Source organism: Mesoplodon densirostris, chromosome 9, assembly GCF_025265405.1.
Source record: "Mesoplodon densirostris isolate mMesDen1 chromosome 9, mMesDen1 primary haplotype, whole genome shotgun sequence".
NCBI lineage: Eukaryota > Metazoa > Chordata > Mammalia > Artiodactyla > Ziphiidae > Mesoplodon > Mesoplodon densirostris.
Genome location: NC_082669.1, coordinates 54,005,392 through 54,025,905, shown reverse-complemented (window position 1 = coordinate 54,025,905; position 20,514 = coordinate 54,005,392). Strand labels below are relative to the sequence as shown.

The window sequence follows — 20,514 nt, the reverse complement described above, 5'->3', positions numbered from 1 at the left end:
GCAACACCAAGAGTGAACACTAAGATAAGCTATAGACTTTGGGTGATAATGATGCGTCACTGTAGGGTCATCGATTTTAATGAATGTCCTGCTCTGTGGGAAATGTTAATAACGGAGGAGGCTGTGGGGCAGGCGTATACGGGAACTCTCTCCACCTGCCTCTCAATTTTGCCATGAACCTAAAACTGCTCTAATAGCTAAAATTAAAAACACAAATACAAAAAGCCATCCTATATGTGGAAAACCAAACACTTCAGGAATGAAGTAAAGGTATATTTTTAAAATTAATTTTTATTAGAATATAGTTGACTTATAATGTTGTGTTAGTTTCAGGTGTACAGCAAAGTGAATCAGTTATACATATACATACATGCACTCTTTTTTAGATTCTTTTCCCATATAAGTCATTACAGAGTATTGAGTGGAGTTCCCTGTGCTATACAGTAGGTCCTTATTGGTTATCCATTTTATATATAGTAGTATGTATATGTCAGTCCCAACCTCCCAATTTATCCCTACTCTCTTCCTTTCACCCTTGGTAACCATAAGTTTGTTTTCTACGTCTGTGACTCTATTTCTGTTTTGTAAATAGGTTCATATGTACCACTTTTTTAGATTCCACATATAAGTGATATCATATGATATTTGTCTTTGTCTGACTTACTTCACTCAGTATGACAGTCTCTAGGTCCATCCATGTTGCTGAAATAGCATTATTTCATTCTTTTTTATGGCTGAGTAATATTCCATTGTTTATATGTACCACATCTTCTCTATCCATTCCTCCGTCGATGGACATTTAGGTTGCTTCCATATTCTGGCTATTATAAATAGTGCTGCAGTGAACACTGGGGTGCCTGTATCTTTTTGAATTATGGCTTTCTCTGGATATATGCCCAGGAGTGGGATTGCTGGATCATATGGTAGCTCTATTTTTAGTTTTTTGAGGAACCTCCACACTGTTCTCCATCTTGGCTGTACCAATTTACATTCCCACCAACAGTGTAGGAAGGTTCCCCTTCCTCCACACTCTCTCCAGCATTTATTGTTTGTAGACTTATTGATGATGGCCATTCTGACTGGTGTGAGGTGATACCTCATTGTAGTTTTGACGTGGGTTCGTGCCCTGGTCCGGGAAGATCCCACATGCCGCGGAGCGGCTGGGCCCATGAGCCATGGCTGCTGAGCCTGCACGTCCGGAGCCTGTGCTCCGCAACAGGAGAGGCCACAGCAGTGAGAGGCCCACGTACTGCAAAAAAATAATTAGTGATGTTGAGCATCATGTCATGTGCCTCTTGGCCATCTGTATGTCTTCTTTAGAGAAATGTCTATTTAGATCTTCCACCCATTTTTTGATTGTGTTGTTTGTTTTTTTACTATTGAGCTGCATGAGCTGTTTGTATATTTTGGAGGTTAATCCCTTGTTGGTCGTTCTTTCTCCAGCGATAGAAAGCAGCAGCGTGAGTAAAGGCTTGAAGGGCAGAAGGGTTCCAGTGTGCAGCGGGGATTGTGAACCCAGCCGACTGGCTGGAGCAGAGGGTTTTGATTAGGGGACGAGGGGGAAAGCACATTTGGAGCGTGTGGTCCTGCCCTTTCAGCACTGATCTGCCCCAGTGGGATCAGATGGTGGTATTCATAGCCCCGGACTGTCTTGTTAGAGCCCTGGCTCTGGGATCTGTGGCGTGGAGGTACTTTCTTGATGTAGCTATTTGTACTGAGCCTGTCACTAGCTCAGCAGGAGGTAAAAATTACTTGACAGTCTCTCCTGGCTCTCACCCATCCAAAGCGTGAGGGAGAGTAGGGGTGTCTGAGTGGGTGGGCATTGGGGAGAGAGAGTCCTTAAGAGCTGAAGCATTCAGTGAGGGAGAGTGAAGGGCATAGAGAGGCTTACCCACACTCTGGGGCACCTATGCCAGGCAAGCAGCCCCACCCCACCGTGGGGTCCCTGTGCCCTCCACGCCCCCCATAGGTGACCTTTAATCCAAAGTGTTTGGTTCCATATGAAAATCTGTCTCTCCTCTCTCTCCCTCTCTTTCAATTTCTATCTCATTTTTTGCACGCACACACAATTATTAAAAAACACTTTGGAATTTAAACTCTCAGCTAAGGATCCTTTTCCTAAACAAAAAGCTACACTTTAATACATTTCTATTGGTTCCCTATTACATAGCAAACGGGAACCACTCGCCGTATGCAGTACAATCGTTTAAGCCCATTTGACTTCTAAAGGCGAGGGCGATAACATTATGGATTTCATTTTTGTTTGTCCTATAAGAGTATTGAGTTTTGGCCAAAACCCCAGGCCCTGGATGAATGTGCTTCAGACCTCACTTTTTGTCAGGAGGCCAAGTGGACTTGGGAGAGAGGGTGGAGCTGTCTGTTCAGACATGATTTTTAGTTTTACCCTTTGCCTCTGGAGCCAGGGCCCTGGCCCACATCCAGCGCATGAAGAGAAGATTATGGTATTTTCTAGGTAATTTTAAGGAGCACAAACCCAAAGTAAAGTCAGGTGGTTTCAAGTCTGCACTGAATTTTTCATGTTAAGGATTTGTCCTGATTTGGGTTTTCAGCAGAGCTGTATTTTAAATGATGAGGGAACTGTATTCTTCTGGAGACAGGCATGTTTTGGTTGTTTGCTAATGACCTCTGGTTTTGCTTATGGGGAGTTTTGTTAACAAATGGAAATGTAGCAAAATAAAACACTCTCCTTCGTACTTTATTTTTTTGCTTCCTTTTCCTTCTTTCTTAAACAATGGGAACGCTTGCAATAAGCTGTCAAAACCAGGCTATAGATATTAGTTATTGTAGCATCATTAATACTGTGTAAAAATAAATTAGTCACTTGGGCAATCAAACACATTCTTGTGATCTCCTGTCGGTGCTTTTAAACGGAGCCTTCCCCTGCTGTTTGATAGATCCTATTGTTAAGAGAAGAGGCTGTAGAGATGTATTCAAAAATTCTTTGAAATTTCTCCAGCCTCAGGAACCCATTCAGCAGGAATTAGCCTTTAAGGAGGCTGATAAGGAGAGCTCGGCAGGGGCCTGCCTGCTCTGGAGGTGAAAGGTTAACCCCAGGCCCTGGGTAAGAGGGCTCTGCTTTTGGACCCATGTCGTGCTCAACTACCCTGCCTGCTTGCCTCGCCTTTTCCTGCCCTCTCACCCCATCCGCACCTCACCCTCCAGCTACCTTTTCTAAAAGAAAGGGACTTCAAGACGGAGCCTGCAGAGGGTGACAAAATTAAACCAAAATCAACTCTCACCTCAAGCACAGCAGACTTTGTTTCAGGGGGAAAAACAGCTCTCTATCCAGGCAAAAGTGACGGACTGAGTCAGGCAGAAGTGTCGTTTCTGGTTCACGTTCAGTTGGGTCGCTGCAGTGGTTGGGCGTGTTGGTATCGAGGGAGCATCGAGTTTTCCGCTCTGGGTCCTCGGTTGTCCCCGTTGTCGCAACAACGTTGCAGAACTAGAGGCGTGAAGTAAAGCGAAGCTGAAAATTACAAAGAGGCTCTGCTGCCCCCAGAGAGGCTTTGTATTCACCACAGGCCCTTTCCAGTGGAAGACACAGTAAAGCCCAGAAGACTGCAAGAGAAACAGCATTCTGCCTTGCGCTCTTGGGGGCAGTTCCATAAATGCAGAATCATGGGGTAAATGTGCCCATGTGGATGTGCATTAGAAGCCAAGGGAAAAAGGAGAGCCTTCCTGCTCTTCTCCTTTGAGAGCTATATTAGTTTGCTAGGGCTACCATCCCAAAGTATCCTAGATGGGGTGGTTTCAACAACAGAAATTTATTTCCTCACCGTCTTGGAGACTAGAAGTCCAAGATCAAGGTTGATTTCTTCTGAGGCCTCGCTCCTTGGCTTGCAGGTGGCCCTGTTCTCCCTGTGTTTTCCCTCTGTGCATATTTGTATCCGAATCTCCTCTTCTTAAAAGGACACCAGTCATATTGGATTAGAGTACACCCATATGGCCTCATTTAACCTGAATAGCCTCTTTAAGGAGGCTATATCAAAATAGTCACATTCTGGGGCTTCCCTGGTGGCGCAGTGGTTGAGAGTCCGCCTGTGGATGCAGGCGACACGGGTTCGTGCCCTGGTTTGGGAGGATCCCACATGCCGCGGAGCAGCTGGGCCCGTGAGCCATGGCCGCTGAACCTGCACGTCCGGAGCCTGTGCTCCGCAACGGGAGGGGCCACAATAGTGAGAGGCCCGCGTACCGCAAAAAAAAAAAAAAAAAAAAAAAAAAAGTCACATTCTGAGGTACTGGGGGTTAGAACTTCAACGTATGACTTTTGGGGCCAACACAATTCAGCCTATAACAAAAACTAAGGTTATTTCATTATCACAGTTGACCCTTGGTTATGGACAAAGAAGTTAACAATAATGAGCTTTTCTTGAGGTTCTTTCACACACACCCCACCCCTAGTGCCTGAAGGGCTCCAATCCCTCCAAGGCTGGCTCCCAGGGGGCAGTAAAGCCCTGAAAGACCCGTGGATGTTGAGGGAAAGTTGCAGGAACAGTTGATGCATTATGGTTAATGTGAGAAGTAAGTGTGTTTGTCTGTTTGTTTTTGGGTTTTGTGGGGTTTTTTTTTGCTTCCTGCAGGACTTTAATACATTTAATTTCCAATTGCTGGCATTTGTGAATATTATTTTTGCATGAAAATCATGGACTTATATTAATAGATTCATCTTTAAATGCCTGGATTTATAGCATAGAAGCTTCTTCCACAGTTCAGAAGTAACATAAGTAGTTATCTCTGCAGTTTTTTTTAATTAATTTTTATTGGAGTATAGTTGATTTATAATGTTGTGTTAGTTTTTGCAAAGTGAATAAGTTATACATATATCCACTCTTTTTTAGATTCTTTTCCCATATGGTCCTTACAGAGTATTGAGTAGAGTTCCCTGTGCTATACAGTAGGTCCTTATTAGTTATCTATCTTATATATAGTAGTGTGTATATGTCAATCCCAATCTCCCAATTTATCCCTAGCCCCCCGCCTTTTCCCCCTTGATAACCATTAGTTTGTTTGCTACATCTGTGACTCTATTTCTGTTTTGTAAATAAGTTCATTTGTACCCCTTTTTTAGATTCCACATGTAAGTGATATCATTTGATATTTGTCTTTCTCTGTCTGACTGACTTCACTCAGTATGACAGTCTCTAGGTCCATCCATGTTGCTGAAATGGCATTATTTCTTTTTTTATGGCTGAGTAATATTCCATTGTATTCCATTGTATATATGTACCACATCTTGTTTATCCATTCCTCTGTCAGTGGACATTTAGGTTGCTTCCATGTCTTGGCTATTGTAAATAGTGCTGCAGTGAACATTGGGGTGCATGTATCCTTTCGAATCATGGTTTTCTCTGGGTATATGCCCAGGAGTGGGATTGCTGGATCATATGGTAGCTCTATAGAGAAGTAAGTTTGTTGATGCTGAATCCAAAGACCTGTTTCATCATTATCACCATGTTCAGAATATGTTTATTAACTGGTGCAGGGTATCTAGTCACTGTGTGGTGCTGATTTGGATTCAGGTTTTCTTATGGTCAGTACAGCATTCTCTTGTTTTCAGGCATCACTCTTCTTCTCCAGACAAATAAACATGTAAGGATATTCCATGAAAAAGTATGTTAATCTCCTTCTCAAACCAATATCTCTCTCTTTGTCTTCCTCTTTTCCTCTCTCAAACACACACACCAATTAAAATGTATGTATGTGTTAAAAAGAATCTCAGGTACATACTAATATTTTACGTCCCAGGATAAGTTTTGTTTGTTTGTTTGTTTTTGTGGTATGTGGGCCTCTCACTGTTGTGGCCTCTCCCGTTGCGGAGCACAGGCTCCGGACGCGCAGGCTCAGCGGCCATGGCTCACAGGCCCAGCCGCTCTGCGGCATGTGGGATCTTCCCAGACCGGGGCACGAACCCGCGTCCCCTGCATCGGCAGGCGGACTCTCAACCACTGCACCACCAGGGAAGCCCATGTTTGTTTTTAATGAGGTAACATTCATCAGACATTCAATTCCCAATATCCTGTTCCTATAATACACAGGAAGGCCTGACTAGATTTCCTACTGTCCAAGCCTAATTTTTTATTACTCTTTTTCATATCACCTTCCTCCACAAAAACAGTCCCCTATGTCTGGTTTGTTGCCAGTGGTTTACAAACATGCTGAAACCTTTTCCATGACTGGGTAGTCTTCATCAGAGATTACATTTAAGGTAGCAGAGTTGGGGGAAAGGTTCAAACCAAAGTAGCATGCTAGAATAAGAGCCTAAGGAGGATGCTGAATCAAAAACCCATCAGGAAAAGTGGAGGTTCAGCCCTGGGGAGACTAAGAAAGAATCATAAGCCCAAAGAATCAGGGGAAAGCTCAAGGCTCTGCTCAGAGGTGTCAGGCAGAGATGGGACTGCACCCAGATGCTGCCTGCTTCAGCATCCACTTTCAATGCATCTTGTCTACCTCAAGATGCAGTGTTTGCCAGGCTCAATGCCAAGTGTGAGATATAAAGCCACATAAGAGATTGTCCAAAATGTCAAGGATGTTACATCAAAATGGCAAGTAGGTGGTCTTAAGAAATAAAGAAGGCAGACCTAGATTCAAACACCAGTAATATTAGGATCCTCTTAGAGATTTGTGGTTTGTGATAGGATGGGTTGGCTTAAAGTATCACAGGCATGTCTGAAAATTTTTCTTTTTTAAAATAATTAATTAATTAATTAATTTTTGGCTGCATTGGATCTTCATTGCTGCGTGCGGGCTTTCTCTAGTTGCAGCAAGCGGGGGCTACTCTTCGTTGCGGTGCACGGGCTTCTCACTGCCGAGGATTCTCCTCTGGCAGAGCACGGGCTCTAGGTGCGTGGGCTTCAGTAGTTGTGGCTCACGGGCTCAGCAGTTGTGGCTCACAGGCTCTAGAGCGCAGGCTCAGCAGTTGTGGCGCACAGGCTTAGTTGCTCCACGGCATGTGGGATCTTCCCGGACCAGGGCTTGAACCCGTGTCCCCTGCATTGGCAGGTGGATTCTTAACCACTGCGCCACCAGGGAAGTCCTGGCATGTCCGAAAATTTGGATTAGCTTGACAAACCACTTGAAGAGCCAACATGCGTGCAGACCAACCACTGCCGTATTCCCCAGCCACTCCTCAACCTACTCTCTTAGCCTTTTGACACTTCTCTCTCCAAGACCATTGGTAAACCCCTAATTTCAAGTGTGCTGGCTTCTTTTTAGTACTCATCTTGTATCATACTGTCTGCTACTCATTCTTGCAGCACTCTCTCCTCTCCCTCGGCACCTCTCGTGAATGATTCTTTGGCACAGGCTTCAAGCTTGCCCCTCTTTCAATTCCAGACCTACATTTCGACTGCCGGCTTAACGTAAGTGTCATCTCCAGAGACTCAGATGTACCATGTTTAAAATACAAATCGGATCTTCCTCCCCTACTCTGCTGCTGCTTCTCTTTTCTATCATAGAAAAGCTGAAAACTCTTGCATGAATGTTAGACATCTCTGAACCTGTTTAGCACATAGCACAATGCTCTGCACATTTATCAGTACATGTTTAATAAATGAGTAGCTTATTGCATTAAAAAGTCTTAACACTATACTCAAGACCATTCATAACATGTCCTTACCTCCGACTCTATCAAAACCAAAATTATTGCCTATTATTCCTTAGGACAAATCCTCAGAGTCCACTGGGCTGTCCCCACTTCTCACCTTCCACCTGGGAATTCCATGCTGATGTTCACAGCCAGGTCTTTGTAGCTTTGCTTCTCCCCCACCCCTCCCCACCGACTGGCTTCCTTACCATCTGTCAAAGTCTATGCATCTTTCAAGGCCGGTCCTATCACCTGTCCTAGATAATACCTTCCTTGACCACATCAGACTAAAGTAACCAGCAATATGCCATCGCCCCAGTCTCCGAATTCCTCTGGCACCTAACATCTGTACCACAGAATTTAGCACCTGGCTACCTACTTGTTCGCTTTCTTTGGTTTAAACAAACCAGAAAGCCAGTCTCTTTTCCAGGGATTCACAGACATGGTAAATTCCTCCTTGAGTTTTTCCCAAGAATGTGTCTTTGAGGAGGAATTTATATTCTTCCTTTCTTCATATGGGGAAATCTACAAACCTCCTTGGGACACGATGTGTTTTCCCCTTTGTCTTAGTTATCAGGAAATTTAGAGCTGATTCATTACCAGATTGTAATCATCAGGATCCTAGCATTAGCTATCGATTCTATCTGCCTCTGTTGTATGTGTATTCTTAATTTTGCAGTATATTTAATTTGTAAGACAACATAAGTCCTTTTGGAACAAAACGAGAAAATAGGCTCCCAAGTAAACAATTTCTTCTTATTATTTCATAATTTTCATTTTCCTACCTGGATTTCAAGTCCTCATGAACACTCAGATCTTGTATTTCTATTGATTTCCCAAAGTAGGAAGCATATGGTAGGTCCTCAGTAAATCATTGCTGATGAATCAACTTTTAGATATCCTAAGTGAAATAATGTACTTTGTTAAGGTAGGTTGGATTATTTTAAACAGTGTTGGAAACACGTCCTAAAAATTACATAATTCTAACAAAGGGCCCTGAGTATATCTATTTCTGCTAGCATTTTGTTAAATGTTTAAAATATCAGAAGAAGGAAAACACACAAAAAATCAAAAGTGAAAGATTTGGCTATTACAGTATCTAAGCATAACACTTAACACAAGCAAGGAGATTAATGAAATCAATAGTTTACTGCCATGAACACTGGCCGATGACAGAGTGCGTTTTTTCCCACAAGCCCAAAGCCCTGCCAGCTGCCTCTGTGGTAAACAAGACATTCAGGTGGTGTCTGACTTATTTTTTCTTCCCTTATCCTCATTTTCACTCCCCCTTCCTAACATAAGGTAGCAAACATTAAAATCGGCTTTCAATAAACTACCTGTGCCAGTCATCAGATTCTTTTCTTCCCTTTTTTTTTTTTTTTTTTTGGCAGGGGCTGGGGGGAAAGAAGGGGGTTCCTGTTTTAAGCTCACGCAGGGAGAATACTTTAACTTTGAAAGAAACCACAAGAATGTAATCATCAAGTCACAGCCAGACTTAGCCTGTGTTCATACTTCCTGTCCTTTTACCCCGCCCCAACCTGAGCCGCCCCCCACGACCCCGCCAAGTATTCACCCACCAACACATAACTATAGCTGCTAAATATTTATACAGCCATGTGTGAATAATCCATATAAGTGCAAACACTTTTGAGACTTAAAATTCACCCAGCTGACTGGGCTTTATTGTTGTGCGAGAAGGGCTTGCTGAATCCTTTCTTTTGCTCTTTTAACCAGAGCGGAAGTGTTTGCCTTTTCATTTCACGGATATGCTGCGTGAGTTGCCCTCCCCAGCCTTTTCCTTCTAAGCACTAATGTTTGAAGAGAGAATGAGAGTAACAAATAACAGATACAACTATCTACACAGTTATGAGATTCAAAGATACCTCCCCCCCCACCTCCTGATCTAACCCGCATGTCATGTCTGATGTTGGAAGATAAATGAAAACTCATCTCTATTCCCCAAAGTAGCTGTGTTTGGATCAGACCAATGTAGGTCCATCTTGGGCACCCCCATATGACCTCTTAGCCTTGCAAATCGTCCAGGGTTCATAATTAATACTAGGTTATTTTCCCATGCCCATCTTTAGTATCCTGAATCACCTCACCTCATGCTTAGCTGGTGTTTCCATTTTGAATAGAAGTTGATTTCAGTTTGGTTTAGGCAAAATAAAATAAGGTAAGCAGATCTGTTGCAAAGCAGGAAGCATATCAAATGTATTCCACGTCTGAACTGAATGTTTTGAACTTCTGCTGTGTGGGATTCTCTGTGCCAGTTCTCTCCACCGTTAAAATAAACACAACTGTCAGCTATCCTACTCCTGAATATAATGTAAAAGATACATTGCATTCAACACCAGGAGACACAGGGGTGCAGACCCACAAAAAACTTGCCTTGACCCTTTGAAAATGTGCCCTTCACATGGATGTAGGACACATATATAACAATTGAATGTATACGATATACATTAGATTGTTGAGCAAGTAAAATGACATATTTAATTACGTAGACAATTTTACCATTAGATTTTAAACCTGGGTATTTGGGTATGTGACTTCTTGAAAAGAAGTGAAATTTGTACAGCAGGTTCTTATTAGTTATCCATTTTATACATATTAGTGTATATAAAATTCAAAAATTCAAAAAAAAGAAATGAAATTTGTCTAAATGTTATATTTATTAAATGTAGTGCGACCACTAACGTCAGATTAGCTCTGAGAACTGGCAAGTGTTTACCCGGGGAATTTAGACATAAGTGATGAAGGGAGAATCAAGGTGTAATGGATCTAGGTTTATAACTTTATCTTTAAAAATTTTTAAGAATTATATGTTTGTAAATATATATATATGTATGTATATAATTTATAAATATATATTAAATATAAATTTGTTTACAATGGGGAGAGAGTTTATAAGCCAGATGCTAGAGTGGATGGAGGTGGACAGTTTAAGGACCAGAGTGGAAATATTCTGCCACTTAATCTACCCACTAATAAAATGCAGTTGTGCAGTTTAACCCGCAATAGGAACAAATAAATAAAGCTGCTTAAGCCTGCAAATATGTCTATAGTAGCTCCGCCTTCTAACTTTTCAAGGCACGGCTACAACCACACTTCTGGCTGCTTCTAGGTCCAGCCCTAGGTCATCCTCTACACCGGCTAATCCTTCACACCAGTCTCCATTCCGTCCCGCCTGCCTCCTCATACAGGCTCTCATCCACCTGAACATTTCATATCGAATGTTTCTTTCTCTGACTAACGTCATGTTGCCTATGAAACCACTTGGCCGTGGTAGGAGTAGAATTGGAGCAGCAGTAACCAAAGAGGGGCTCTTCTGGACTTGCTTGCTTCCTTCTACAGCCACAGAGTCTGTCAGAGAGAGACGGTCAGTCCAGAGGACGGCCACCCACATGGTACCAATGAGCCAACTGTTGAGTGACCGTCTCTGCCCTGCCTTGACTCAAATAAGCCCAGAGGCAGAACTTACCAAAAGAGCCCTAGCAGCTGAGGTGAATGCAAACAGCTCAATTCAGAAGAGCACCCCTGCTTGCTGAGTGTCTTCACAAGGATTCTGTACAGATTTGTTTCACTAAAATGCCTGTTTTAAAGGAGAACCTTTAGGTGGAGCTGATATGCATAAAACTCGTGCTGGTGTGGGGAAATACTCCTTTTCTGAATGAGAGAGGCAGAGCTGGTAGCTTTTCCCGTGGCTTGAAACACTCAAATACTAGTCAGAACCTGTGAATATGTATACATTCTTTTATATGGATTTATCCTCTTTATTGGTGGCGCCTCCTGGATTAGAAGGATTCTTCCATGCAAATAAGCCATAGAGGAAGGTAGTGCAGCAAAGAACACCTTTTATGTGGCTTCAGTACTTATTTAGCAAAACTTCTACATTTATAGAGAGGCAAATGCTAAATTCCTGGATTTCTATAACCTTCTTTGTAATTCTTTTAACTAATTCAAGTTTTAAAGTCCTTAAATGTATTTTTGGTTAATGTACACAAACAACAAACAGACCCACTGTACATCTTCTGTTAAGAATAGCTCACCCAAAGTGTTTATGCCTGATTTTGAATTTCTGACCATGGTAGAAGCAGGTAAAGATATGATTTGGGTATCATGAGTATTGTTACAATATTAGCCACAGAAATTAAGATAAATACAGGATACTTTGTGCTTTAGAAAGACACTACATTAAGTTGCAAATAATGTTTTCCAGCCATAGTACCAAATTTGCAACACTTCTTTTGGGCCAAGAAAGTTGGTGGTTTGGTTTGGTTTGGTTTGTGAGTTTGGGTTTGTTTGTTTGTTTAAGCACTTTCTTTTTATGGTAGAAGCATCCATTTTTGTGTGAGCTTGAAGTTTGGGGGTCCTTTGGTGGTTTTTTAAAAAGTGATATTGTGGTCTCACATTTTAATGTTTCCTGGAAGAACTAGCTGGCTATTTATTTTAATTACTTCACAGGAACCCACATGACAATTTTTGAAGGACATTTTCTTATTACTCATTGTTTAGTATTTTGGTCATCATTTTTCCCCCAACAAGATATAGTTTTCAAGGTAAGATTCCATTTGTTTTCCTTTTATTTCAGAATAAAAATATAGAAATTCTACTGTTAGTTGTCCACCCCGACCTGACCTACCCATGAAATACCCCCTTCCCCACTCCCCCCTCACCAAAAGAAAGGTTCATGGTTTGGGTAGGCATTTCTAAGTTGGCTTTGAGAGCTAATCATTTACAGGCAAATGCAACCTCAAGAACCACAGTGTTTGGAGGTGTTAGGAGGCATTTTAACACAAATCTTCCTATTCACCAACCTGCAAAAAAACCCTAAAGCCCATTAGGATGCCTTGAGCTGCCTGATAGGGGGGAAAAAATCATATAGAGGAAAATAAAACAAACACTATATTCCCTGGATATGACTTTGGTACATTTCTAACGTCAGAAATAGAAATTCACCTCTCATGAAATCATTTTACAGTTAACTGTTTGGAAAAATACGCAGCTCCAGTCATTGTCAGAAGTATACTTATAAAATCAAAGCTGAATCCAGAGATCGTCTTTATTGTAAAACGTTGATGGATGTTGTAACTGTTCATTTTTGAACAGAGTTCACTACCTGCCTCTCTCATGTAAATTTAATATTCTTTACCCCTTCTCTGGTCAAATAAGAGGTCTTTTATAACTTTTATTATTTCAATTTTTCTCACTGAAAACTACCCTCGTACATCTTTGTGTATTTTGGTGAAATACAAAGTAAAAAAGAATCACTACGATATGAATTCCACAGAACATCATGGAAGATGGCTTTAATTATAATACTTAGTTTTGAATAACTCTTTGTGAAACTTTCACATGCTTTATTCCACTCAGCCCTTACCACAGAACAGAGTCATAGAATCACAAAGCCAGTGGGAACCCTTGAGGTCAGTTGCTCTAGCTTTCCATCTTACAGATGAAAAATAAACTTCACATCCAAGAATGTTAAGTTAAATGTCCCAAGGTCTGTAGTTTTTCCACTTTCTCCTACTTCCTTTTCTATTCCATGCTCCCTGTGTTATCCCCATCTATCAGATGAGTCCCTCACCCAAAGTTGAATAGACATTCAGTGAACTTGAACCTGGATCTTTGCCTCTTAGCATCATTTTATTCTGCTCTCTAATGCATGGCCTGCTTTAATCTCTGCTGGCTAAAGGCCTATTTCCATCCTGTTTCCTAGTGTTCAGGAAAGAAAGACTTCTGTTAGTGTCACAAGGTGCTGAGGATGCCAGGAATTGTATGGGTAACACATCTTCAGGATTTTTTTTTTTTTTTTTTTTTGCGGCACGCGGGCCTCTCACTGTTGTGGCCTCTCCCGTTGCGGAGCACAGGCTCCGGACGCGCAGGCTCAGCGGCCATGGCTCACGGGCCCAGCCACTCCGTGGCATGTGGGATCTTCCCGGACCGGGGCACGAACCTGTGTCCCCTGCATCGGCAGGCGGACTCGCAACCACTGCGCCACCGGGGAAGCCCTCTTCAGGATTATTAATAACCGATTCAGGAAGTGAAACATTGTGCATGTGATATTTTTGAACTCTTTCTACAAGTTACAGTGTGCTTAGTAAGTACTGGTTGAATTGACGGGGACAGCAAAGTGGAGAGGTAACAGATCTTTTGCTCTTTCTGTAAAGACCGAAGACCTTCACTGTGTTTCATAGAGGACCACACGGTTCCAGCATATAGAGGATGTTGCTTAACAGCTAGAAAAACCAGAGAACCAAATCCAACACCACCACTTACAACCTTCGTGGCCTTGGGAAAGTTACTAACTTTCCTGAACTATAATTTTCTCTTCTGTAAATGCCGTCTACCTTACAGAGATTTTATGCGGATTAAATTAGACAATGTGTGTATAGAGTCAGGCACACGCAAGCACCCAATAATGTACCCTTTCCTGCCCTTCAAGTCTGTCTGCGAGGTGACTGGTAGCCTGCTTCTCCGCTCTGTCTGAGAATCAGGGCATTAAAATCATGCTGGTCGGTGTCTGGATATTTTAACATTTGGGCATAGTTCTGGAAACCCGTCTAAAACACAGGGCGTCACAGCTTTATTTCATTGGCATGTGTCACACATGCCGTAGTCTGCGTTACAAGGCAGTTTTCCTTTTTGTTCTCTAACAGGTCTCTGATACCAAACAGGGCGTCAGAAAAGAGAACACGCAAGTGAAGGGGTTTGTGTCTAGTGAAATTTGATTGTCTTAAAAAACGCTTTCTACGGTAACACATAGTGGAATGATATTTAATTTATTAAATGGCCTTGAGTATTTTGCAGGGTTAATATTTAAAATCACCAAACTCTTCTGTATCTTTAATATATATAAATGATATTATAGGATCCTCCTCAAAAATCATTGGTCACATTTGCCCCTACACTCTCCACCTTTTCAAAACTTATAGTGTTCTAAAATCGGTGATAATGCAATAGTAAGCTATAACAACTTTGTAGATACAAACATGTTTCAAAATTCAAAAACAGAATCTTTAGACCCTAGTGCTTTTGATATATTTTGTTAATATTTCCTGATATATATGTAAATTATGAAATGTTTTATATTAAGTGTTTGAGACAAATTTTCAATGAGGTTTTCAGCTTACCTTTTGAGTCCCAAATAAGATAGAATGGAAAACTCCTCTATTGAAAAAACTGCACTTAACGTTCAGAATAGCACTGCTTACTCTTATAAGAGTGGCATTAGCCTATGCCTATGCCATGTGCTGTTCTAAACGTGGGAACTGTTGCTTCATAGATGTTGGTCCCCTTGGTACCCTAAAAATGCCTTCAATCTCGACCAAGACTTCTTCATCCTGTGAATTTATCAAGGTTAGATAGAACAAAGCCTTTGAAAATATAAATCCTTCTCCCTGCCCCAAACATGCACAATCTGTAGCTTAGAATTACTTGCACAGTGACTTCAGTCTTGGAGGTGGGAGGTGATAAGGGAGCTGAAGAAAACCTAGGGAATAATAGCATTTCAATACAATACTGTTAAACACGAGAAAATTGGTTTTTGGTAAGATGAACAAAGCAGTTATTTCCAGATGTTTAAAAAGTAAAATCTCCAGGATATACTAGAGTTTTGACCAAGTTTCTTCAAAAGGAAGACACCAAAAGAAAAAAGGAAAGAAATAACACTAGAGATTAGCAGTATAATTTGAGAGAATTAACATATTGTATAATATCAACTGCTTAGAAGATGACTTTTTAAAGCTAGATGGTTTTCTAATTGATCAAAGCAAGGACTGAAGATGAGTTATGTGTGTATTGAATGTATGTGTGCACCTATGTCTAGACCTCTATGTACTCAGTTATGCTATCAGCTGGGTTATTAAGAGAAGATACTGAGAACTGACTTTTTAAAGCATGTGTAAGTCTTTTCTACTCTTTGATTTTAAGAAAAATGTGTTACTCATATTCTCTAACAAATAGTGACTAGCTAGCTACAAAATCAAGCATTTGGGGCAGGAATAATCTTCTACGAAGACTTAGAATTTAATATTCACAAGTAGTCAGTGAAGGAGCAGCTACTCCACCCTGCCTTTTTTTATATTAATAAGAAAAAAAGATGATATAATCATATTAATTTAAGGTCATTGGGTATTCAGATTTACTGAAGAAGGTAGTTTGAATCACCTCGTCCAAGCAGTGAGAGGAAGAAAAAAAGCTACATAAATAGCAAATAGGCAGATAATCTTAGCTCCAAATTACAGTGCACATATGGGATATAATGAACTTTTTGGCATAAAAGAGGTATAGGGTATTAAAATACAAAACTGTAAGGCTAAATGTCCATTTAATTCTTTTTGAGATCTCAATGTCACATGTTCGTTTTATGTACTTCTTAAACCAAAAATAAGACCACACACATCACCCTCCCCACACATACAATGTCCCATCTAAAATCTTCCGTTGCTTTAATAGTCTTACAGTTGTGTTCACGTCTCAGAAACGCCAAAGCAAGATAATTCCTGGAAAGAGAAATCACATATAGTCACTACCTTAACAAAGTTTTGCATTAGGTTTAGGCTGTGGGAGTTTTATTGTCTTTCCATGATTTTTCTCACCTTGATTTCAGCACACGCATTTTGTGCATTTTATTTTCACTCACAGTACATTTGGGGAGTTTGCTCGAATATTTGGAGCTGATTCCCCACAGGTACATTCTTTGAACATTTTCTGCGGAAAGTATTTGATTGTTCATATTGTATGTTATCGTTTTCTGATCTTATTACTCTGGCCTGTACAGGCATTCAGCTGAACCCATGAAAAGAGTACAGACAGCTGACTGGATGAAGAAGACATTGGGGGAAAAAACTCCCATTGTTTAGATTTCTGTCAGAGGATATAAGAATGCTTAATTTCTTTTATCTCTAGGGCTTTCATTATCATTTAAATTTCATTTTACATTAATTGATCAGGGATTAGTAAAGCCATTATGCAGAAATTAGAATAAGACAAGCCAGATGGAATGAATAATTCATGAAGTCCAATTACGTTTTATTTCTGGTGTACTTTCAAACTTGCCTCTGACTTCTGTGCTATTTTGATGTGACAATATTCACAGGAAATCAAGAGTGCCATTTTAATTTATTGTATCCCTCCGAAGGGGAAGCATTTGTATGCAGTAGGGGTGTACTAGTGCATTTTCCCCCAAAACACCGATTTCAGGGCACTTAGAAATACTGAGTAATCCAGAAAACGTGGTCCGCCTCCTACGAAGGTTCAGGTGCATTGCATTGAGCCCCGCCAGTCCACCTGATTTGGGTGAACTGGCCCTGGAGAGAGAGACCAGAGACTCAGAACCGTGAGATTTTTCACCTACAAATCCCTTTAAAATATGTATCCCCATCCCCGCCGCAGAGGAGCCATTAAAGTATAAATTTGGCCTCGAGTTGGATTGGAAGCAGAGTTGCAGCTACAGAAAACGACCGCGAGGTGGCAGGCGTTGCCTTCAATGGCAAGGGTTCTGGGTCCCCGGGACCGCCGGGGCTTCCAGAGTCTTCCCCGCGGGTCTGATCCCGGCAGGCAGAGCACGCCTGGGTTCGGGCCCTGAGCGACTCGCAGAGCGTAGCCCGGCCAGAACTCCGAGCTCCTGGGCAGCCCCGGCCACCTGTCTGGAATGTCTCGCACGACTGTGTCTGAAACCGCCTTCCCCCGCCCGTCCCAGCCCCCAGCCCCTAGCCCCTTAAGAGTCCCTCCCCGCCTCCCCCGCCCCCTCTCCCCACCGTATTTACTTATGCCAGTGGACAGTTCTAGTAACATTAAAGCTGCGGTCCACCTTCTCGAGGACTTTCATCTCGGGAAGTTTTATGACACTTTGTGAATGTGCAAAGTTTTTAATTAGGCTCCCTAGACAGCCCGAGGCAGCCGCAGCGCCACCAAGTCTTCACGGTCTCTCTGCTTTACAGCACAACAAGCCGCTCTACTCCTTTGAAGACAATGCAGACTATGTGTACGATGTCATGTGGTCCCCCGTGCATCCCGCGCTCTTTGCCTGCGTGGACGGGATGGGGCGCTTGGACCTCTGGAACCTCAACAATGACACCGAGGTGAGCGGCGGCGCAGGCGCCGGGCCGGGCGGGCTGGGAGGGGGGCGCCGTCGGCCTCTCTCCGTCTCCCCCTCTCTCTGAAATGGCCTTTTTTGGACAGACCCTCCAATTGCAGCTGGGCTGCCGACCCCCCATTCTCCGCTGCTGTGCAGGGTATTGGCAGATGCGTTGGCCCCAAATCATTTAATCTCACTTCATCCCTAAACCGTGGCGGAATCTTGGACAATTGACGACCCTTCTCTGCAAAGAGCAAAACCATACGTGTTCACGCCTTTTACTGCGGGAAAGGACACTCGGGCATATTTCAGGGTGTTGAAATAACTCTATTGGCAAACACTTGGAAAAGTAAGCTTTTGTGGACTTTGACTTGAGATTGGGCTTTTTAAAAGGGCTATTTGCCAGTGTTTGCTACTTGCACAATTTCTGTTTTAAATCCATAAAAGATGATTCTCTTGACTGTTTATGTTTAGATCTAGTCTCCATTTGAAATTTACAAGGTGAATAATCCTTGACTAAGATACCGAGCTCACAGACAGACTTTTATAAGTTTCTAACTCTGAACATGTATGTTAAACTCAGTATTTTTTAATGAGATTTTAACATGTCACATTTAGAGTCCTTCACAAGTGAAAAAAATTTTCAAAAAGCAATTAACAATAAGGAAATAGTCTTTTTAAAAATTTTGCTATATATATTGTTTTAAAAATTATGCCACATATATTTTTCCCTTTTTACACTTTCTCAAAATTATTGAGGTGCTAATTCAGGTAGCAGAGTTTTTGGTTGGGTTTTTTAAAAAAACGTGAATATTAAATGTCCTTCAGTTTAATACAATAAAATGGTCTCGTCGTCATCTCCTGGTCTGTGATTCAGGGCAGCTCTCCATCAATAAGAATGGACAGGTAAGAAGAACAAGTGCTGAAAACTACATGTCAAGTGGAGAACGAGAGAGAGGTCTTTTGAAGTGTTCTGAGCAGGAAACAGCTCAGCCTTTTTAATTAGGAAGCCTACAGCTGGAGGATATGAGGAGGAACGGGCTCCCCTAGTATTTTTTCTGGGAGGGGGCAGGGAAATATCCTTCAGGTGTTATTATTGAGTCATTGTATCTTGCAAGATTATATACACCTAAAACCACTGCCAAGTAGTTGTCTTTTTAAAAAACTTTCTATTTACGTCTATTTTTCCCTTTTGGCTACCAGAAGTGTATGACAAGGACAAGAGTTATGTAATGAAGCATCTTTGGAAATAAAGGGCATGAATACGTGCAGTGCCCATCATTTCAGATGTTGAAATGTTTATAACATTATTGCTTTTATAGAAAGGTGTTATTACTCTACGATGTAATGGTTTCCCAAAGTCTTTCATCACCGTTGATTAAAATCATATTGTTTCTATCTGCTAGAATAAACTCAATTCACTCTAAACAACCAAAAACACATTTTCCAGATTGATTTAGGAGACCCAGTCAGAAATCAGATTTAGTAGAAGTGAGTTCAGGTGATACTCAACTATGATGTAATGGAGTGTTCTACCAAGTCCATAGTAATTCCTCTGTAACTCTTCTCCTTTAGTTTTGTGTTTTAATCGGCTTTTTAGGTAAAACAAAATTAATATCTCAGCATTGCCAAACGTGTTTTCCCTTCCCTCGCTCTAGGTATCAAGAGACAACCACATAAGTGTTTTATTGCTAACCATTTTTAAAAATTGTTACTTGGCATGCAGATCGTTTAGTTTTGCGGTGATCATAGTTCTGCTTTCACAATAATAGTAGATACGTTGAGTCTGATTCAAATCCAGTAATGAACTGAACACTTTTTAAAACCCTCATTTTTGCCTTCTATCAAGTTGAATAAGATTTTTCAAATATTTGTCCGATTAGGAATTAGGTTAAAAAAAAAAAAAAGAACCTGAAGTCTCAGTGTTTCTTTGTCCTTGTTCAAAATACTGTGCTTTTAAACCAAGTTATTCCGACTGCTCCTATGCAAGGATAGTTCATATTCACCTACTTCAGTGTCACTGACCTCTACACAATGTAGTAAATTATGTATGTACATCCTGTCTTTGCAATTAAAATGATTGAGTCTTTAAAAAAATATGAAAATATATATGAAACTGAGATATAAGAGTAAGAAAGCCAGAGACAATATATGGATTATTTTCATTACAGATTCATCAACTTCTGAAAGCTCATTACTGGTCAAACTAATAAAATATATTTTTGTCATTTTCTTCATGCATTTGATAATTCTTTTAGCACATGTTATAGGCTGTGATAGCCTTTTTTTAAACCACTTATAATATCTATGAAAAGAAGATATTTTTAAATGGTTAAATTATTAATTGTTCCAGTTTGCTACTTTACTTAATTCCAAATAAATAAAATTCTGTAAAATGTTTTAGGCATAATTTAAAATGTATCAAAAAAATCACTTTCTTTTGAGTAATTATTTATTATATTTATATTAAGATTAAGTACTTTTTATTCAATTTTTGAGATTGTTCACAGATAAAATCTGATATTAACTAGCGTTAGAGAAAGTAGGATCCTGTATGATCTCTCTAAATTATGGAGTTAAAAGTTAACTCTGAAATTCTATAGCTGAATCGCAGATTTCTTTGCTGAGTAGCACACTAATAATAAAGTGCATTGACAGAATTATGGCCCAAACTAAATTCATATTGTTTTGGCCTTTAAAAAGTTTGGTTAAAAATTCAGTCTCCAGCACTGCACAGCAGGTCCCTTTATTATAGAAATTGTGTATTAAAAAAAATAAATAGATGAGCTGGGGATGTTTACATTTTTGCTGTCAATTGACATACAGT

The 20,514-nt window shown here is 40.9% G+C and overlaps 1 protein-coding gene across 8 annotated transcripts in view; it reads left to right on the top strand.

Moving 5' to 3' along the window:
* DYNC1I1 (dynein cytoplasmic 1 intermediate chain 1) overlaps positions 1-20,514 on the top strand; it is a 343,604-nt gene that overhangs the window by 301,425 nt on the left and 21,665 nt on the right. For all 8 annotated transcript variants that reach the window (XM_060108140.1, XM_060108139.1, XM_060108137.1 and 5 more), the window contains one exon: positions 17,551-17,691. In XM_060108140.1, the coding sequence (XP_059964123.1) occupies positions 17,551-17,691 (141 nt within the window). The remainder of the gene's footprint in view (positions 1-17,550; positions 17,692-20,514) is intronic.